Source organism: Cololabis saira, chromosome 3 (assembly GCF_033807715.1).
Source record: "Cololabis saira isolate AMF1-May2022 chromosome 3, fColSai1.1, whole genome shotgun sequence".
In the NCBI taxonomy this organism is placed as follows: Eukaryota; Metazoa; Chordata; class Actinopteri; order Beloniformes; family Belonidae; genus Cololabis; species Cololabis saira.
The window spans coordinates 43,153,072-43,169,455 of record NC_084589.1 but is presented as its reverse complement, the minus strand read 5'-3'; the positions used below and the strand labels follow the sequence as shown (position 1 = coordinate 43,169,455).

The 16,384-nt window shown below is 43.7% G+C and overlaps 1 protein-coding gene across 1 annotated transcript; it reads right to left on the bottom strand.

The window, feature by feature from the left end:
* Positions 1-974: 974 nt before the first annotated feature.
* On the bottom strand, positions 975-15,686 carry prdm1a (PR domain containing 1a, with ZNF domain). The gene is made up of 7 exons (XM_061717571.1): positions 15,473-15,686; positions 12,039-12,371; positions 10,039-10,158; positions 8,886-9,138; positions 3,780-4,846; positions 3,437-3,565; positions 975-3,327 (listed from the first exon to the last, which is right to left on the bottom strand). Exons 1-7 carry the CDS (start codon positions 15,497-15,499, stop codon positions 2,722-2,724), a joined length of 2,535 nt encoding a protein of 844 aa, XP_061573555.1. The 5' UTR covers positions 15,500-15,686; the 3' UTR covers positions 975-2,721.
* Between the last annotated feature and the right edge of the window lie 698 nt (positions 15,687-16,384).

Sequence of the window (16,384 nt, the reverse complement as noted above, 5' to 3'; positions counted from 1 at the left end):
ATGAATAGGTCAGGTCTGGTTCTGCTCTTAAATTATGTTGTCTTTGCTTTATATCTTATGTCATCTTCTAATTTTATTGTATATTTTATTGTCTGTACTTTTTTAAAAGCCTCCTGTGGACAAGTGTTGCAAATTAGCATGTATGCTAAAACACTCAAACAGTGCATTTGGTTTGTCCTATGTAATTGTGATGTCCATACCAAATAAAGAAATAATAATAATAATAGTATTAGCATGTAATGTTAGCTGTAAGAGCTGAAACAGTTGGATTTGGTACTAATGTTTCACAGACATGCTGCTATTTCTCTATTTTGCTATTCTTAATCTTATTTGTTCACAATGATTTACCTTTTTCCTCTTCTGGACTTTTCTCTAATTATCTAATTAGTATTTTACTGATATCCAGACAAAAATGTTTGGGAAACATGTCTCCAGACTGCACATCCAAATCTTTTTGAAGTCCAGTGTACTTTGAAAAGCTCATTTCCACCTCTGCTTAAGCTGCTGCATCGACGGATCCAAAATACACGGACCTACTACATATGGATGTACGGAGGTTCATGGATTGATGGTTGAACCAGGGTCTTTTTCTACTTTCCTGAGGTACAGTCTCATACTCATGTGTCTGGTAATACGCCTTGAATTCCTTCTGTATGTGAAATATACTTTTTGAAAAAACTTTTTATGTGTTTATTTTCAAGTAAGTGTTTATGGCGTTAAAAAAAATCTATATAATAAATATAAATACAGCTTAAACTCCCAAATAAAACTCCTGGGAGTCAGGCAATATCTTATATCTTATATCACCATGTTGAGGATATAACTGTACAAGATTAAAGTAAGTGTTATTGTTCAGATTTTACATTTTAATTTCTTGCCTAATTTAATTTTCATCATAAAAGATGTCTAAAATACCACAAGACAGACAATCAGAAAGAATAACAAAGAGAGCCACCGAGTTTAGATTAGAGCAGTGAACATTTATATAATAATTTACACATTTTGACATTTTTGCACATAAATATCTTTGTAAACCAGAATGTAAACAGAGACAGTTTTTCATGGGATTTTCCTCTGGGGTTAAAGCTCCGACCAGAGGAGGAGATGCTTTGGTCAAATGTCAGAAAGGTAAAAAAAAGACAGTTGGAGCTTCAGAGTTCAGTTCATTCAGAGAGAATTGATGATGTACAACTGCTATAACAAAAACAAAAAAGAAAAATTACAGCTGCTGTAACATTAAGTTGTATTTGACCAGTTTCATTGATATTGTACACAGTGTCGGTGGTTGAAGCGTCAGCACTAAAGACACAAAGTAAGAGGAGGGGGCCAGTGCATAAAAGAGGGCCGAGGTGCTTAGGTGTTCTTAACAAGGCAGCGGACGGGCGGGGCTCAGGAAGGGGCCATTGTTACTTGACAAAATATTTAAAAAATAATAACAATAAAATGAAAAACATATACAAAACAGGACATAGCTAAAGAGTGGACACTTTACCATATACACAAAGAACATCTTTGATTCTGCAGCATTTTTATTCCTAAATTCCTTCCCTTGTTTAGGTTTTTCCCTTTTTTTTTGTTGTGCATTTGAAATGAAAGTTCTTTTTTTATCATTATCTATCAGTAAGTATGGTTTTATCATTATATTACTACCAAATCCTAAATCTATTCACATCCCTGGTAGGTACTAACAGTGTTGGGAAATGAAATTAAATAAAATAAAACAAGAGGAGCGACGAGGAGGGGAGGACGGCTCACCGGCCTCCCGAGTCCATGGTTATGTGCTACATGTTGAGCGGGCTGCGCCGCTCTCCTTTGGACCACGTAAAGAACTGATCTCCAGTTCAATTTGGTTTCTTCTTCTTCAAGTAGCAAAAACATCAAATAAATAGATATCTCCCACCTTCAGCTTTCCCTTTAAACACACACTCACACACTCATTTCATTACATCCACACTGAGGTAACTGTTGTGAAAAGTACAAAAAAAATAAAATAAAAAAAATGCCCATTTTTGTTTCATTAAATTAAGCAGGCATCGGAAAAACAAAAGAAAAACAGGCATGTTTTAGGGGAGCTGTCAAGGAGAGTTGAAATAAAGCTCTCCTATTTAAATTAACAAATTTATGTGCCATACTTTGGCTGCTTTGGTTGCTAAATTTAAATAGGTAAAACCCTGAAGATCGGACACCTCTGATTTTATACCTCAGAGGTCACAAGACAAATATGGGCACAGAAAGAGTGACTATGTACAGAAAAATGGCCACAAAGAAAAAAAAACAGTATAATGTTAACAGAAACTTTAACTTAATGTTTTCACCCCATCTTTGTAACTATCCCTTCCACTTATTGCTTTTGAGGAAAACAATTAAAAAGTATAATAAATTAGATTATACATAACTAACTGATCAAAAAGCAAAGACATTTAAAAGGAGATTAAAAAAAATCATACAACAATAACAATAGTAGAATTATATTAATTACATTAAAGGTGAATCCTCGTCGGATGATTGTCTAAGAATGATAAACGCTTAAACCACTAAGTAGTCATGGGACAGTGTCTCTTGCAGCCCTGAGTATTGGAGTCCCTGATAGGTCAAAACCTGCCGTGGCCATGATGTCACTCCTGATGACAACACGATAGGTAATTATTTACAGCTGTTGCTCCGGGCAACAAGTCCACCGTGCAATCTCAAATCTATGTCCCTTGCACATGAAACGGTCACTTAAGCATGTTCTTCTGTCTCTTGCTTGACGGTGACCTTAGCAGGATGTGGTGGGTTGGGGCTGCTGTGCCGCATCTTGATGACCGACGTCTCATTCGGGGACTCGTACGCACCGTAGCCTGCGGACAGGAGCTCAGCGGCACTGCCCTTGTGGTGGGGATAAATGCTGAGGGACTTAAAGTCAGTCTCGCTCCACAGCATCCCCAAGACCTGCTTCTCCAGCATGGCGTCCATCTCCACCCCTCCCTGCAGCTGCTCCAGCTGCTCTGCGTGCTCGCTGACATCGAAGCGCTCGATCTCCTCGTTGGCGCGGTGCACCTCCTCCATGGCCGCCTGGCTGGAAACAGCGGGGCTTGCAGGACCGGAGGTTGCCGCTAAGCAGTAGCCCTTCAGGTGGAGGCGCAGGCTGCACAGGTGGATGTAATGGCGGTGGCAATGAAGGCATTTATGGGGCCTTTCGCGGGAGTGCAGGCGTTTGTGTAGCTTGAGGTGAACAAACTGGGTGAACTTGGCCGGGCAGAGTTTGCAGTGGTAGGGCTTCTCCCCCGAGTGGAGGCGCAGGTGAGTTTTCAGGTTGCTCGTGCTGCTGAACCGCTTGTGACAAACCTATCAGAGGAGATACAATAAAAGATGTTAGCAGCTTGTAGTGAACAACTGGCTACATTTCCAAACTTGTAGTCAACAGATTAAGCTCATCCTAAACACTGTTCCTCACCTGACATTCATGTGGCTTCTCCCCAGTGTGAACCAGGTAGTGTTTTTGCAGGTGAGCTAGTTGCGTGAAGCCTTTGTTACAGGTCTGACATTTGAACGGTCTCTCGCCACTGTGCACACGAAGATGAACCTATGTGGAAAAGAGAAGAAAGAAAGTTAACTTGATTATTTTGATGGGAGAACATCTGCTGACATCTCTTTGCTCCTTGAAGTGTGATTATGTATCTCTACTGCCTAATTATTACTCTACAATCCTTACAGAGCACAGGAATGATAATAAGGCAGTAAATCAGATGAGCAGACACGATGTTGAAAGATAAGCGCATACAAGAGTCAGGTCTCACCTTCAGGTTTGACAGCTGCCCGAAGGTCTTACTGCAAACATTGCACTCGTATTTGATTTTGCCATTCTGCTTCTTCAGGGGGTACGGCAGCGCTTTATAGCCTGCCGAGCCCGCCCCACGCTTCACTTTGGTCAGGTTAATAGCCTCGTCATCAGAACGATGTTCGCTGGTGTTGCCCAGCAGGGCTGAGGTAGGCTTGGTGGGCACCTGCTCGCTGGGAGGAGCCGTGCCTGCGGTCGGGGAGCCGCTGGAGGGTGCACGGGCTGGCCCGTGTACACTAGGGTTCCCGGGATACGAGCTGTGAGGTGCTTTGTCTCTTAAAGATGTAGCGGCAGTGAAGGCACTGGTGGGCCCGGGCAGGAGGAAGTCTCTGCGGGAGGGGTGCATGGATTCAGGCATTAGGAAGCGCCTCCCCGCTGGTTCGGAGGGCAGGAGGGGCACGTGGGAGGGCAAGAGGCCGCCATAGATGGGGTACATCCTGGGAAAAATCCCTCCTACAGTGGGAACGCCACCTCCAGGGAGAGGGTAGTGAGGGGGTAGGAGATAACGCTGATAGGGAGGCCCGGGAGGGTAGAAAGGGGAGGAGAAGGGGGCTGATGGTGGGGAGTAACCAGGGTAGGAACCCAAACTGTTGGAGTAGAAAGAGGCCGGACCAGAGGGGCTCCCCTGAGGGCTGCTGTCTGGGCTGCTCCTTGCGGACGGACTAGGTGTGGCGGAAGACTGATTTCCAGGGGAATGTGTCGAGGGGTAACAAAGCTGGCCAGGTTTGTGGCTCAGGAAGTCTTCAGAGATGTGAGGGTGGGGCCTGAGAGCTGGGTAAATGGCGCGGGGATACAGAGGGCGCTCTGGGCTGTCGGCACAATGAGGGCGGGTGGGAAGGGGCCTGCTGGGCTCCCTCTTGATGGATGAAGACGATGAGGTACTGTTGGTGCCCTGCAAGATGGAAAGGACACTGTATTCCCTCTTGGGTGGTGTAGGGGTCACTGTTGTGGGAGAAGGGCTGGATGCCTGGACAAAGTGATCCTCGCTGTTCACCTGGTGTTGCTTAACCTCCAGAAGTGACTGCTCTGTAGACACACAGACAGGGAAATGCGGTCAGTAGAAGTTCATTAAATGGGCCTCTGGAAATATTAGTAGTGACAACAACAGCAACACCTTTAGAAACTGATCTGAGTTTGGCTGCTTCAGTGTTAAGGAACCTCATAAGTAACTCAGTGGACCTATCATGTGACAGTATTGATGAACGAGGGTTCGGGGCAAGGAAAGGGCCAAAAGACAGGAAGTGAGGCGTGACATCTGCCTTTGGGCAGTGTGTGTGTGCGTAGGTGTGTGTGTGTGTCTGTGTGTAGTGCATGTGATGGTTCATGTCTATCAAACCGAGATAAAATCAGAAAGGTGGCAGACAGACAGACAGGGCTGATGGAGGGTTTCCTGCAAGAGATATCCCCAGAAAAAGCCTGGTCTCCACCTGCCCTACACAAACACACGAAGCACACCCACACCGTGTGACAAAGTACACACACGGAGGCGCCTGAAGACAAAAGCCTGTGTCTGATTTGTTGACTCTTCCACTTTTGTACAACCCACACACACACACAGCGTTCATCCGTGATCAAGCTCCAACTCTGCCGTTTTAGTTCGCCATTTGCTATTGTTTCCAGGTCGAAGGCTAAATCAGACAGCTTCCTCCTCAGTCACTCACACCTACTGTCCTCTCCCCATGATGAAAGAGTGGATTAGGGAGAGAGCTCACTCACACACTTTCTAAAAGCCCCTGGATGTCAGTGAGCTGCACATCTCGGCTGTTAAATTGCCTCAGACGGGCCTTAAAACGCAGCCGTCTATTATCTATAAGCTCATTAACTGCCCAGTCAACTTTTTTTACTACGAGGTCGCCCAGAGGGGAGTGTGTGTGTGTGTGTGTGTATGTGTGTGTGTGTGTGTGTGTGTGAATGAAGTGTGTGTGTGAGAGTGATGGAGGTTGTCACAGTTAATCCTGAGTGCCAGCACTGGTGAAATTTGCTTGACCCCCCCACCGATTCACCCCTTTAGTCACGCATACACAGTCAGTCAGTGACCCTTCGTCAGTAGTATAGCAGCAGTGTGTAAACACTGAGGTTATCAATTAGTCTTCCTCCTCCTCTTCCTCCTCCCTCTATCCCCTCTTTCAGAAAACAAACAGGGTAGCCATCTTGGAGATATCAATCTGTCAACAAGGCCCTTCTGCCAGGAAGTTCAAGTAGTCAACTGAGGAGGTAGGAGGTGCAACTCTACCTTGTCCGCCACCCCTCCCCTCCCCTCCACCTTCTTTTCTGGTCTGTTTTAAGTGGCAAATATATCTCTCATGTGTCGGAGATAAAAAAGGGTGGTGTAAACGTGCCGGCATGTCACCCTTGTAAATGTGTGTGTGGGAAGAAAAAGAGGGCTTAAGCTGGTGGACCGGGTTTCTTTGAATGCAGCGTACGCAGCACATGGGCAACAGGTGCTCTCAAGTGTTAATATGTGGGCACGGCTAAATGGCGGCACCACAAAAGAACGAGACAGCGAGGGAGAGGAGAAAGTGAGGGGGTGAGGCCCGCTCAGTCATTTTGATCACGCATTACAAACAAATATACACGTCTTGTTTTGAGATGACTGTGCTGGAAAGAGCTTTGAACCAAAGGAGCCGAACACGATACATGCCAGAGGTCTCTCACTCTCTTCAGGAATATCGAACGGGGTGACACCTGGTTTGAGCTAGAAACTCTGGCTCCCCCTTTAGGGGACCAAGTATATTTTGCCTATTGTACTCCTTTTTCTTTCTTTCTTTCTTTCTTTCTTTCTTTCTTTCTTTCTTTCTTTCTTTCTTTCTTTCTTTCTTTCTTTCTTTCTTTCTTTCTTTCTTTCTTTCTTTCTTTCTTTCTTTCTTTCTTTCTTTCTTTCTTTCTTTCTTTCTTTCTTTCTTTCTTTCTAATCTGAGCTTGAAACTTTGCAGGGACTGACCAGCAAACTTAAATATTTGAGCTGCATCCCTTCTTCTTTCTTTCTTTCTTTCTTTCTTTCTTTCTTTCTTTCTTTCTTTCTTTCTTTCTTTCTTTCTTTCTTTCTTTCTTTCTTTCTTTCTTTCTTTCTTTGCAGGGACTGACCAGCAAACTTAAATATTTAAGCCGCATCCTTTTCTTTCTTTCTTTCTTTCTTTCTTTCTTTCTTTCTTTCTTTCTTTCTTTCTTTCTTTCTTTCTTTCTTTCTTTCTTTCTTTCTTTCTTTCTTTCTTTCTTTCTTTCTTTCTTTCTTTCTTTCTTTCTTTCTTTCTTTCTTTCTTTCTTTCTGAGCTTGAAACTTTGCAGGGACTGACCAACAAACGTAAATATTTAAGCTGCATCCTTTTCTTTCTTTCTTTCTTTCTTTCTTTCTTTCTTTCTTTCTTTCTTTCTTTCTTTCTTTCTTTCTTTCTTTCTTTCTTTCTTTCTTTCTTTCTTTCTTTCTTTCTTTCTTTCTTTCTTTTTTTCTTTCTTTCTTTCTTTCTAACTTTGCAGGGACTGACCAGCAAACTTAAATATTTAAGCTGCATCCCTTTCTTTCTTTCTTTCTTTCTTTCTTTCTTTCTCTTTCTTTCTTTCTTTCTTTCTTTCTTTCTTTCTTTCTTTCTTTCTTTCTTTCTTTCTTTCTTTCTTTCTTTCTTTCTTTCTTTCATTCATCAAAGAAGCATCAATGAATTCATATTGTCCTGTCAGAAGTTGAAATAAGTCGACCTGCTGGTTAATTATTAAGTAGCACACTAATGGGGCGGACCAAAATCTGAGCTTGAAACTTTGCAGGGACTGACCAGCAAACTTAAATATTTGAGCTGCATCCTATTCAGTGTGCGTGCTCCGAGTCGTCACTGCAACCCCCCCCGGTTTACCTTTTGCCCTTTTAACTGTGTTTCAGTTTAACGTTACTTAGTCAGAAATATTGTGGTTTCTTGCTTTTACTCATCCGCTGACATTATTTCAGACCACGTTTGAAGGGCTAACCTCCAGAGAGCCACGGCAAACAGTTAAAATGTTCCCAACGTAAGCTCATCAGACCGAAACTCTGTAGTTCATACAGAGGAAGCTGATTACAGATAACACATGTCGTATACACACTGGGTGGAGGGATTGGGGGGTTTTTCTCCTGCATCCCTCCCCGAGGTCACACGCATTTCTCCCTGGGAAGTGGAGTCACTCTGGCTAGGTGTGCTGGTTCCTCTGCCACCGTAACACTGCTATTAGCCCACAGTCACACCTGGAAAGCACTTCAGCTCCCACTCTTCGTCTTTACTTTCCACTCAGCTCGCTCTCTTTGATCAGTTCGGCCAAAGTGGATAAGTGCGTTTCGTCTGTTGTTTCACGAACGGTGACTTTATGACCGATATTTAAATTTGAAACTAGTTTCTATGAGAACAACCACCGAACATACGAAGTAAAGGAAACGCTTGTCCATGGACATTGTAAAGTTTTCTTTGAGAGCACGGAGAAATGTTTGGTTGTCTTTCTCATAAATAAAAAAAAAAAAGGGTCAGCGAAGAACAGAGTCGGGCAAACACACTCTGTCTCTGCTCCTTTTATTGAGGTTGAGCAAGGTTGTGTGTGTGAGCTTTTATGTTAAAAGCAGGTCTTTAAGTGTGTAAGACTGTGGCATTAGGGGCCATATCCCCCTGTGTGTAATTACACTGTCACTGGCGCACACACACAAATACGACGATGGCACTAACAGAGATGAAAGGTTGTTGGTCTTGAACTCCCGTGTGTGTGTGTGCGTGTGTGTGTGTGTGTGTGTGTGTGTGAGAGCGCGTGATAATGACAGGCTAACGTTGAGAGAGGAAGGAGACATAGCTACACTCAAAAACAGAGTTGTGCTTAAGCGTGGCGACAGGACACAATCACGACACACACACACACATTTTTCTCCTATTGATTTCTACCGATTTCAATTCTTCTGGCTCTTAAAAAGAAAAAAAAAGAATGAATTCTGCTGCCAATTTTATTTAGAGGAAAAAAAAAGGCACATTTATCCATCTTTCTAGTGAGCGGTGCTCCTCATTAGCTTAATTCCTCATTAATGGACAAAGCAAAAAAAGGTGAAAAAGCTTGATGAACTTACTGAGTTTCTGCATCATCAGCTCCCCGGACGGCGGGTACCGCAGGCGTCGGGCAAACTCGTGGCAGTACCAGACGAGCAGTTCGGCACCAGCAGGGACCGGCTTCACAGTGTAGAAGTAAATCTCCATGCCTTTCTGACACGCCGCCAGGTTCTGCTCCGCCGCCGAGTGTGCCGGGTTCACATAGCGCATCCAGTTGGAGTGCGTCTCCTCCAGGCCGTCCACAAAGTGGTGGAACTCCCCGTCCTCGTAGATCTGCAACGACAGGACGTTTGTTTTCGATTAATTCCTCTGTAATCTCTTAAAAAGAACTAAAGACATATCCGTTTCAACAAAACCAAACTGTCCTTTATGCAACTTTGCTGAATTTGTGGAATCTCCCACTGCCCTTGAAGCACTTTTGAGTCGGTATGGCAAGAAATGTTAACTATCTTACTCATCAGTAACTCCATCCGCAGTATGTGAGAGTATGTGAATTATAAATGCAGAATTAATTCAATTAACTGCATCTTTCAAAGGCTGAGTTCACTTTAACTTTAAATTGCAACACATCCGGCCATCTTCATTTCTCTATCTCTTCCTCCATCCCTTTTCTTTTCGGCCCTTACCGCATTCATCTCTTCGACTTCATCTCCTTCAGCCCGTCAAACCAAAAAAAAGACAGAAAACAATCGAACGACTCATTTTGTAGCTCTCCCCAACCTTTCTCTTCGTCTGGCTTTTATGCCTCCTCCCCCTTCACCTTGTCATGATTTAGTATCTGCTTGCGGTTAGACTCTCTTTCTTTCTTCGAGCAGCTGAAACCCACTACTCACACACACACTCACACACTCACACGGTGCAGATCAGGTGGGAGGTTCGTGAGCGTGAGCAGTCTCACTGTCAGTTACCGGTAGTGGCGACTCCGTCTCACCGAAGTGCACTAGTGTGTGTGGACTTACAGGAACCTGAGTGTGACATGTTGTGTGAAGGTGACATCACATCCCCGTCTCTTTTTCTTCGCACACACACACAGAAAAACAGCAAGCCCAGTTTCCTGTTCCACTGACTGACTTTAGCCGCGTGTGGCGTCACAGGAAGGGGTCCCTCCGGCTTCTGAGGAAACGTGCGTGTCATTGTGTGTGTGTGTGTGTGTTTTAAAAGGTGTGTACTTACTCTCCAGAAATACTTCCGGTTGGCGTCTTTGGGGACGTTGTCGGCCGTGTAGATCTCTCCCACCAGGGGACCGAAGCGAGTTCCTTTTGGGATGTACTCCCTGCTGCACACGCCGGCCACCTGCACACACAGAAACACACACTGGTTATTAACTCTGCAACCTGAATAAGGTGCTAACAAATGTTACGGGACTGTAGTCACATGTTGATGTGCATTCAAACCCATCCGCTGCACGTATCATTTAAGTTTCAGACACTCGCAACCCAACCAGCTGTCAACGGAGACGGTGATTAATGAACGAGAACCACACTTGAGTTCATTTCGAGCCTCTGCGTGTGTGTGTGTGTGTGCACGCGCGTTCGCTTGGCTGCTGAAAAAAATCATAGTTTCTTTTCTTCCCTACTGTCACACCTCCTCGCGCTGCCACATCAAACCAAAACCCGCGCCACTTCAGGGGGGGGAAAGCATCCAGATAGTCAAAAGTAGAAAAAAAATCTTTTGTTTCAGATTTTTTTTAACCCCTCCACTCCCCTCTTCTCATCTGATTTTGTCAAGAAGAGGAAGAAGAGAAAAGCGAGGGATTATATGGCGACGGCACATGCGGCTCCAGCCACGGATGGAAGAGAAACACTCGCAACCTTTTTCACTCTAAACCCACACAAACAGAAGTCGTTCCCAGAGCCCCCCCCATGACATGGGAAATCCCCCTTTCCTCCTTTCCCTCCATAGGACCAGACATGCTCCTGTTTTCCTTTTTTTTTTCTAGTTTTGGCTGGCTTGTAACAATGCTCTCCCTCTTTTCTTTGAACCGAAACGTAGTTTTCTTTGATCAAGTTTTCCCTTCTTCCTCTGCTGCTCAGTGAATATTATCTGATAGCATATCTGGCGAGCACACAGAACGTGCTCCTCTCCTTCTTTCTCCCTGCCGTTCTCACTCCAGCTTCCCGTTGATAAGCCGCTGATGAGAAAATCTATATGATCACGCCGTTTTACTTACTAATTCACTGTGTCAAAATTGACAACTTTACAACCTTTTGACCTGCAGTCATGCACTTTTTTTTCACACAACCCCCCCTCAAAAAAAAACAACAAAAAACATAATAAACTGCATTAAAAGTGGGTTTTCATATCTTTTTGTTCCCTAATAAATTAATAAATTAAAGTTTATGTTTGTTCGATTGTGAAATATCATTCGTTACCACAGTAATCAAAGAAGCAGGAAGACTTCTGACTCTAAATGCAAATTTGCACCTTCTTTTCAACTTTCAGATCCTAAAACACCCTCTTTTTTTCTGCTTTATTGCATCAGCTGGGTGTCACTCTGGTTCCGAACGTTCGCTGTTATCCGACCTCAACTTTTTCACATCCACTTTGATCGATGGCAAACACTTGATCTTTTATAGCTTAGTCAAAACGATGGCTGAGGTTAAATTTTTTTTTTTATTTCATGACCCAAAATAACACAAATAAAAAAAAACAAACTCTAAGTCAGATTTAATGACACTATTTATCGTCAGCAGAGTCATTTTTGTCATTCCTCAACTGAAAAATAAGCAATGCTTAAACTGTTTGATCTCCTGCATGTGTTCAGGGGCTTTTGTGCGCCCCCTGCTGGCCGGAATCAGTATTTAAAGTGTGACATGAAGGAACCGTATGGAACCAAAGCCGTCACCATTTTCTCACACGATGGATACAAGTTTGCGTATTCCAGGTGATGAAAAGGCATCGTGAGTGTGTTTGTGTGTAAATTCTGCTTCTGGCATCGTACACGCCCACATGTGCGCACATTCCTTTGAGTGTGCGAGCATGTATACGTCTGCGAGTGAAGTTTTTACGACGAGACACGACCCCCTCTTCATTACATGACCCACATCTGACTCACGGCCGTGTGTACGTGCAAATGGCTTTTTTTTTCTCTGCCTGCAAGCGTGTGAAAAGTTGTGACTGGGGGAGAAAGTTTTCCCGTCTGGCGGTGTGTGTGCTCGTGTGGGAGTCCTGACCTCCTTGCTTCCCGCCAGGTGTTTGAAGACCAGGTTCCGGGGCAGCGACGCTTCCGCTCTGGTCGTCGTCGTAGCGACGTCGCCGTCCGGCCCCGCCTCCCGCGCCGTGTCCTTGACGATGTATGTGCACTTTTCCTCGAACTCTGCCTCGGTCCACTGTGTCATGTCTGTCTCGTCCATCTCGATGTCGACGTCCGCGTCGCTCATCGTCTCGGCTCCGTCTGAGCACGTGCTGGTGGCGGCGGAGGCCATCTTGGCCCCGGGGTGCACGTCGTCCTGCTCCATCGTGTGCGCCCCCTCACTGGTCAACATGGCCGAGCTTTGAGAGGTCGCCTGGACCGGAGACAAACACACAGAAAGAAAGCTTTTAATCTTCTGTGCCGTCTTAAATATTTACAGTAACGAGCAATGAGCACTGCGGGAGGAAGGACTTCATGGCGAGAAAAGAAAGAACAGGGGATGAAAAGGGAAAGGTGAACGAGAGCAGTCGGAGGAATAGAAAACACGATGCAGAAAAAAGAAACAGAAGAAGGCAAAAAAAACAACAAAAAAACAGGCCAAGAAAGCAAAAAGAGACAAAAGAGAAGTGGAAAAATGATAACAAAAGTAAGAAGAAAAAGGAGGGGTGCAGAGGGGAGATAAGAACTAGAAGAGGAAAGGAAAGAGAGATTAGGATGAGAGGAGATAAAACAAGTGATGAGGAGATTATGAAAGACAAAAAGAGGAGAGGAAGATCTGTGATTATTAAACGTGGTGACTCAGTTTGGGGAAGACGGGGGTCTGACGAATGATGGTGTCACAAATACGTGCGTGTGTTTGTGTGTGCACACACACACACACACACACACACACACACACACACACACACACACACACACACACACACACGCTCAAAGCAACGGGTGGGAAACTTCTCAATTATTATAAAGAAACTGTTTACTAATTTGGGAAACAATTGTGGGACTCATTCATTCATTCATACATCCATTCATTCAGCCGCTCACGATTCCAGTAAAAGTCTAAAAATAAACAAATATGGTTATGATCTTCCTGCGTAACGCTAGGTAATATCTTTCTTGTTCTACGGTCGTGGACGGCCCTTTTGTTTCAGCCGGGGGAACGTCGTACGACTTAATCAGCCATCTTTTACTCACTCGTACAAAACAAATATCCTGCTTCTGTGTCCAAACTTAAACATCAGCTAACAGGACTTGTTTCTCGTTTAACTTTTCATACAGAAGTGAGTCACGGTGAAACAGGAGGGCGGTAATCAAACGTGATTATAAAACCGATTTAGGGAAGAACAGATACTGATCAAAAACGAAAGAAAATATCCTCTAACGCCATAATGACTGGAGGAATTTGTAATCGTTTTAGAAGTTTAACGTTTGCATTTAGTGCAAATAAAACTAATTCCTACAACAGTTAATACTTAACTCCAAAAGTGCTAATCTATACCTTCTCTTTAATAGTTGTCTTTGAGAGCAGTTTAGAAAAAAACAGCAGTTTTCCCCATTTTTTTACACACTTTTCCATTCTCCTTCTCAGTTTTTCTTTTCATCCCCGACTCAAAGAAGGTGTTCATGTTCTCTATTCCAGTTAATTACATTGTAATTAAGTAGTATTTACTCAAAAAGATGTGGAATTAACCCAGACGACATGGAGGTAATATCTAGCGAGTTTCCTCCCTCGTAACTCCCCTCCTCCCCATCTCTCCCTGGGGTTGAAGACAGAGGAAGGAAATGCTGTCTGTGTCTGAATGAAGCTAAAATTGGAAGCAGCGGAACCGGCAAATCATCCCGACTCCCTGTGTGTGTGTGTGTGTGTGCGCGTGTGTGTGTGTGTTTGTGTCGGCGTATGTGTGTTGGTAATGGACGGGTGGGGGGAGACGGGAGTGATGAGGAAGGGAGCGTCAAAACTTTTCCATTTGGGGGGCCACAGCAGCGCAAACAAGACTTCAAACGCGATCCCACCCAAGACAATCCCCCCGCACACACACACACACACACACACACACACACACACACACACACACACACAGACACACACAGGCAGATATCCACACAGGGACAAACATGCTGCCTGTCCCACGCACACGAGCGCGGAGCAGCAGATCTCCAGTAACCACACTCGACTCTGCAAATTCTTCTGGCGCCGCAAGAAAGAAAATTATGAAAATTATGTGAAGTTTTTTCTCCGAGCAGCAGCTCAAAGAGTCCGAAAATCTAGTCACTTAAAAAAAATTACATTTTTGCATTAAAATCCACTTGAGAAACCACAAACTGATAAAAGCACCATTGTGGACTTTACATGACAGTAATTTTTAGCCGTCTTGCAAATCAAAACCACACTTCTTAGGAACTTGCAAGAAAAAAAAACCTTCAAAGGTTATTAAAAAGTTTAACACTTCTTCCTGACTTTAAGAGTAAAGTTAAAGAAACATGAAAAATTACGTTACAATCAAACAAACGCCACCGGATCCATCATATGACTTGTAAAACTATGACATTTCCAGTGACAACACAGGCTTGCTCTGAGCCAGCGGCTCTGCAGATCAACACAACAAACACTTTTTGCCCCATTAGCCATTTAAACCAAACACACTAAACAGTGATCACGGAAATGTTTCCTAATATTTCTGCTCGCAGCAAAATCTCCTTTTTGCATAACAGCTGCAACATCGAAAACTAATAGTGAAACCAAGAAACAAGAAACAATTCATCTCTCGTGCATTTAGACCAACTGAAAACATAAAAGCTGAGTCTGCACGGAGTCAGAGGGATTTATTATTAAAATGCAACAAGACAAGATTGAACTTGCTAACAAGGGAAAATGAAGTGATGTCACACTGAGAAAGAAGAACTTGTTCTTATTAAAACTATAGGAAATTGGCTGAATGCAAAATATCAAACATAATATATGAAGACAAATTTAAAAATGAAAACAAAAAAATAAAACAGGACAAGACGAGTCAAACAAATATCCTGAACAGATGAAGCAACTAGCTGTAACTGGCGGTCAAATTAACCCAACTTGCAAATAAACCGGGCAGATGCAAATTATTAATTAAAATCTTAAATGGTCAAATCTGAAGATTCATCTCAGCCAAGTCAGAAATAAAAACAACCAAACATTTGAATTAAACTGATTTTTACAAGGTAAATAAAATCAGATTTAAGATTCAAATTGTGTTAAAAATGTAGTTTTTTAAAATTCTATGTAGGAATTTCAGACATGTGTTCTCCTTAGTCCCTTTTGGATTTCCTCCCTTTCAAGATTTAAGATTAAAGATGCACTTAGATGAAATACTAAAGAGTCACAGGAAAACTGAAGAAGTTAAGACAAAGGCAAATGATTGGAAACAACTAGAAAAAAGAAGCGTGAAAAGTTGGTTCCTGTGAAAATGAGTTAGAAGCGTCTCTCTCGGTGCTCACCGTGTAACTTTGATCCCATCCACACATAGGGACGAGCAGCCAGATCCCTCTCTCTGTCTCTGTGAGTGAAGACCAAGGGTAAGTGTGTGGGACAGGTGCAGTTCTCCCTCTCCGTCCTTCTCTCTCCGCGGGCTGATACTCCACTGTGGCGTAGCCGTCCGTGTGTGTGAGCCCTGAAGGGTGTGTGTGTGTGTGAGTGTGTGATCCACTTGGAGTCCTGTTTTCAATGCCTGACAAAATCAACATCTATCTTACTTTGTCTCGCTCCCTCTCTCTCTCTCTCTCTCTCTCTCTCTTTAAGCCACGTCCCAGAACTCCGCCCCCTGAGGAAACAGCAACAAGGCTTTCACCTGAGGCCATGAGTTAAACACACACACACACACACACACACACACACAAGCACACACACACACTGCTGAAAACAAAACTTATTTTGCATCAAAATAAAGATTTCTTTAACTGATAATCAGCGTATGTGAGTGGATGTGTGTGTATCTGTGGAAATGTCTGTTAGCAACTTCAAAAAATAAACAACAACAACATATGTATGCGCATGTGTGTGTGTGTGTGTGTGTGTGTGTGTGTGTGTGTGTGTGTGTGTGTGTGTGTGTGTGTGTGTGTGTGGGAGGGAAGCATTGAGTCACTGTCACAGGATGTCCCTCTCTTCCTCAGGATAACACACACAAACTCTCTCTCTCACACACACACACACACACTCTCACACACACACACCTCCAGGGGGCAGAGCTGGTCTGCTCTTGTTGCTTTTGCAGAGAAACTTTAAAGAATAATCTCTCACTCTCTTATAACGCCGGCATTTCTCACCCTCTCTCTTTCTCTCTCTCTCTTTCATAGAACTTGTTCCTCTTCTTTGCGTTATTTCTCGTTACCACTCTGTCTTTTCCCTTTGTA

Bases quoted from the DNA above. Each gene is read 5' to 3' on its own strand.
- prdm1a (XM_061717571.1), bottom strand. From the start codon at position 15,499: ATGTGTGGATGGGATCAAAGTTACACG. The intron at 4,847-8,885 runs GTAAGTTCATCA...GTGTGTCTACAG, and splicing joins GCTGATGATGCAGAAACTCA to AGCAGTCACTTCTGGAGGTT. The intron at 3,566-3,779 runs GTGAGACCTGAC...TTTTCCACATAG, and splicing joins GGCAGCTGTCAAACCTGAAG to GTTCATCTTCGTGTGCACAG.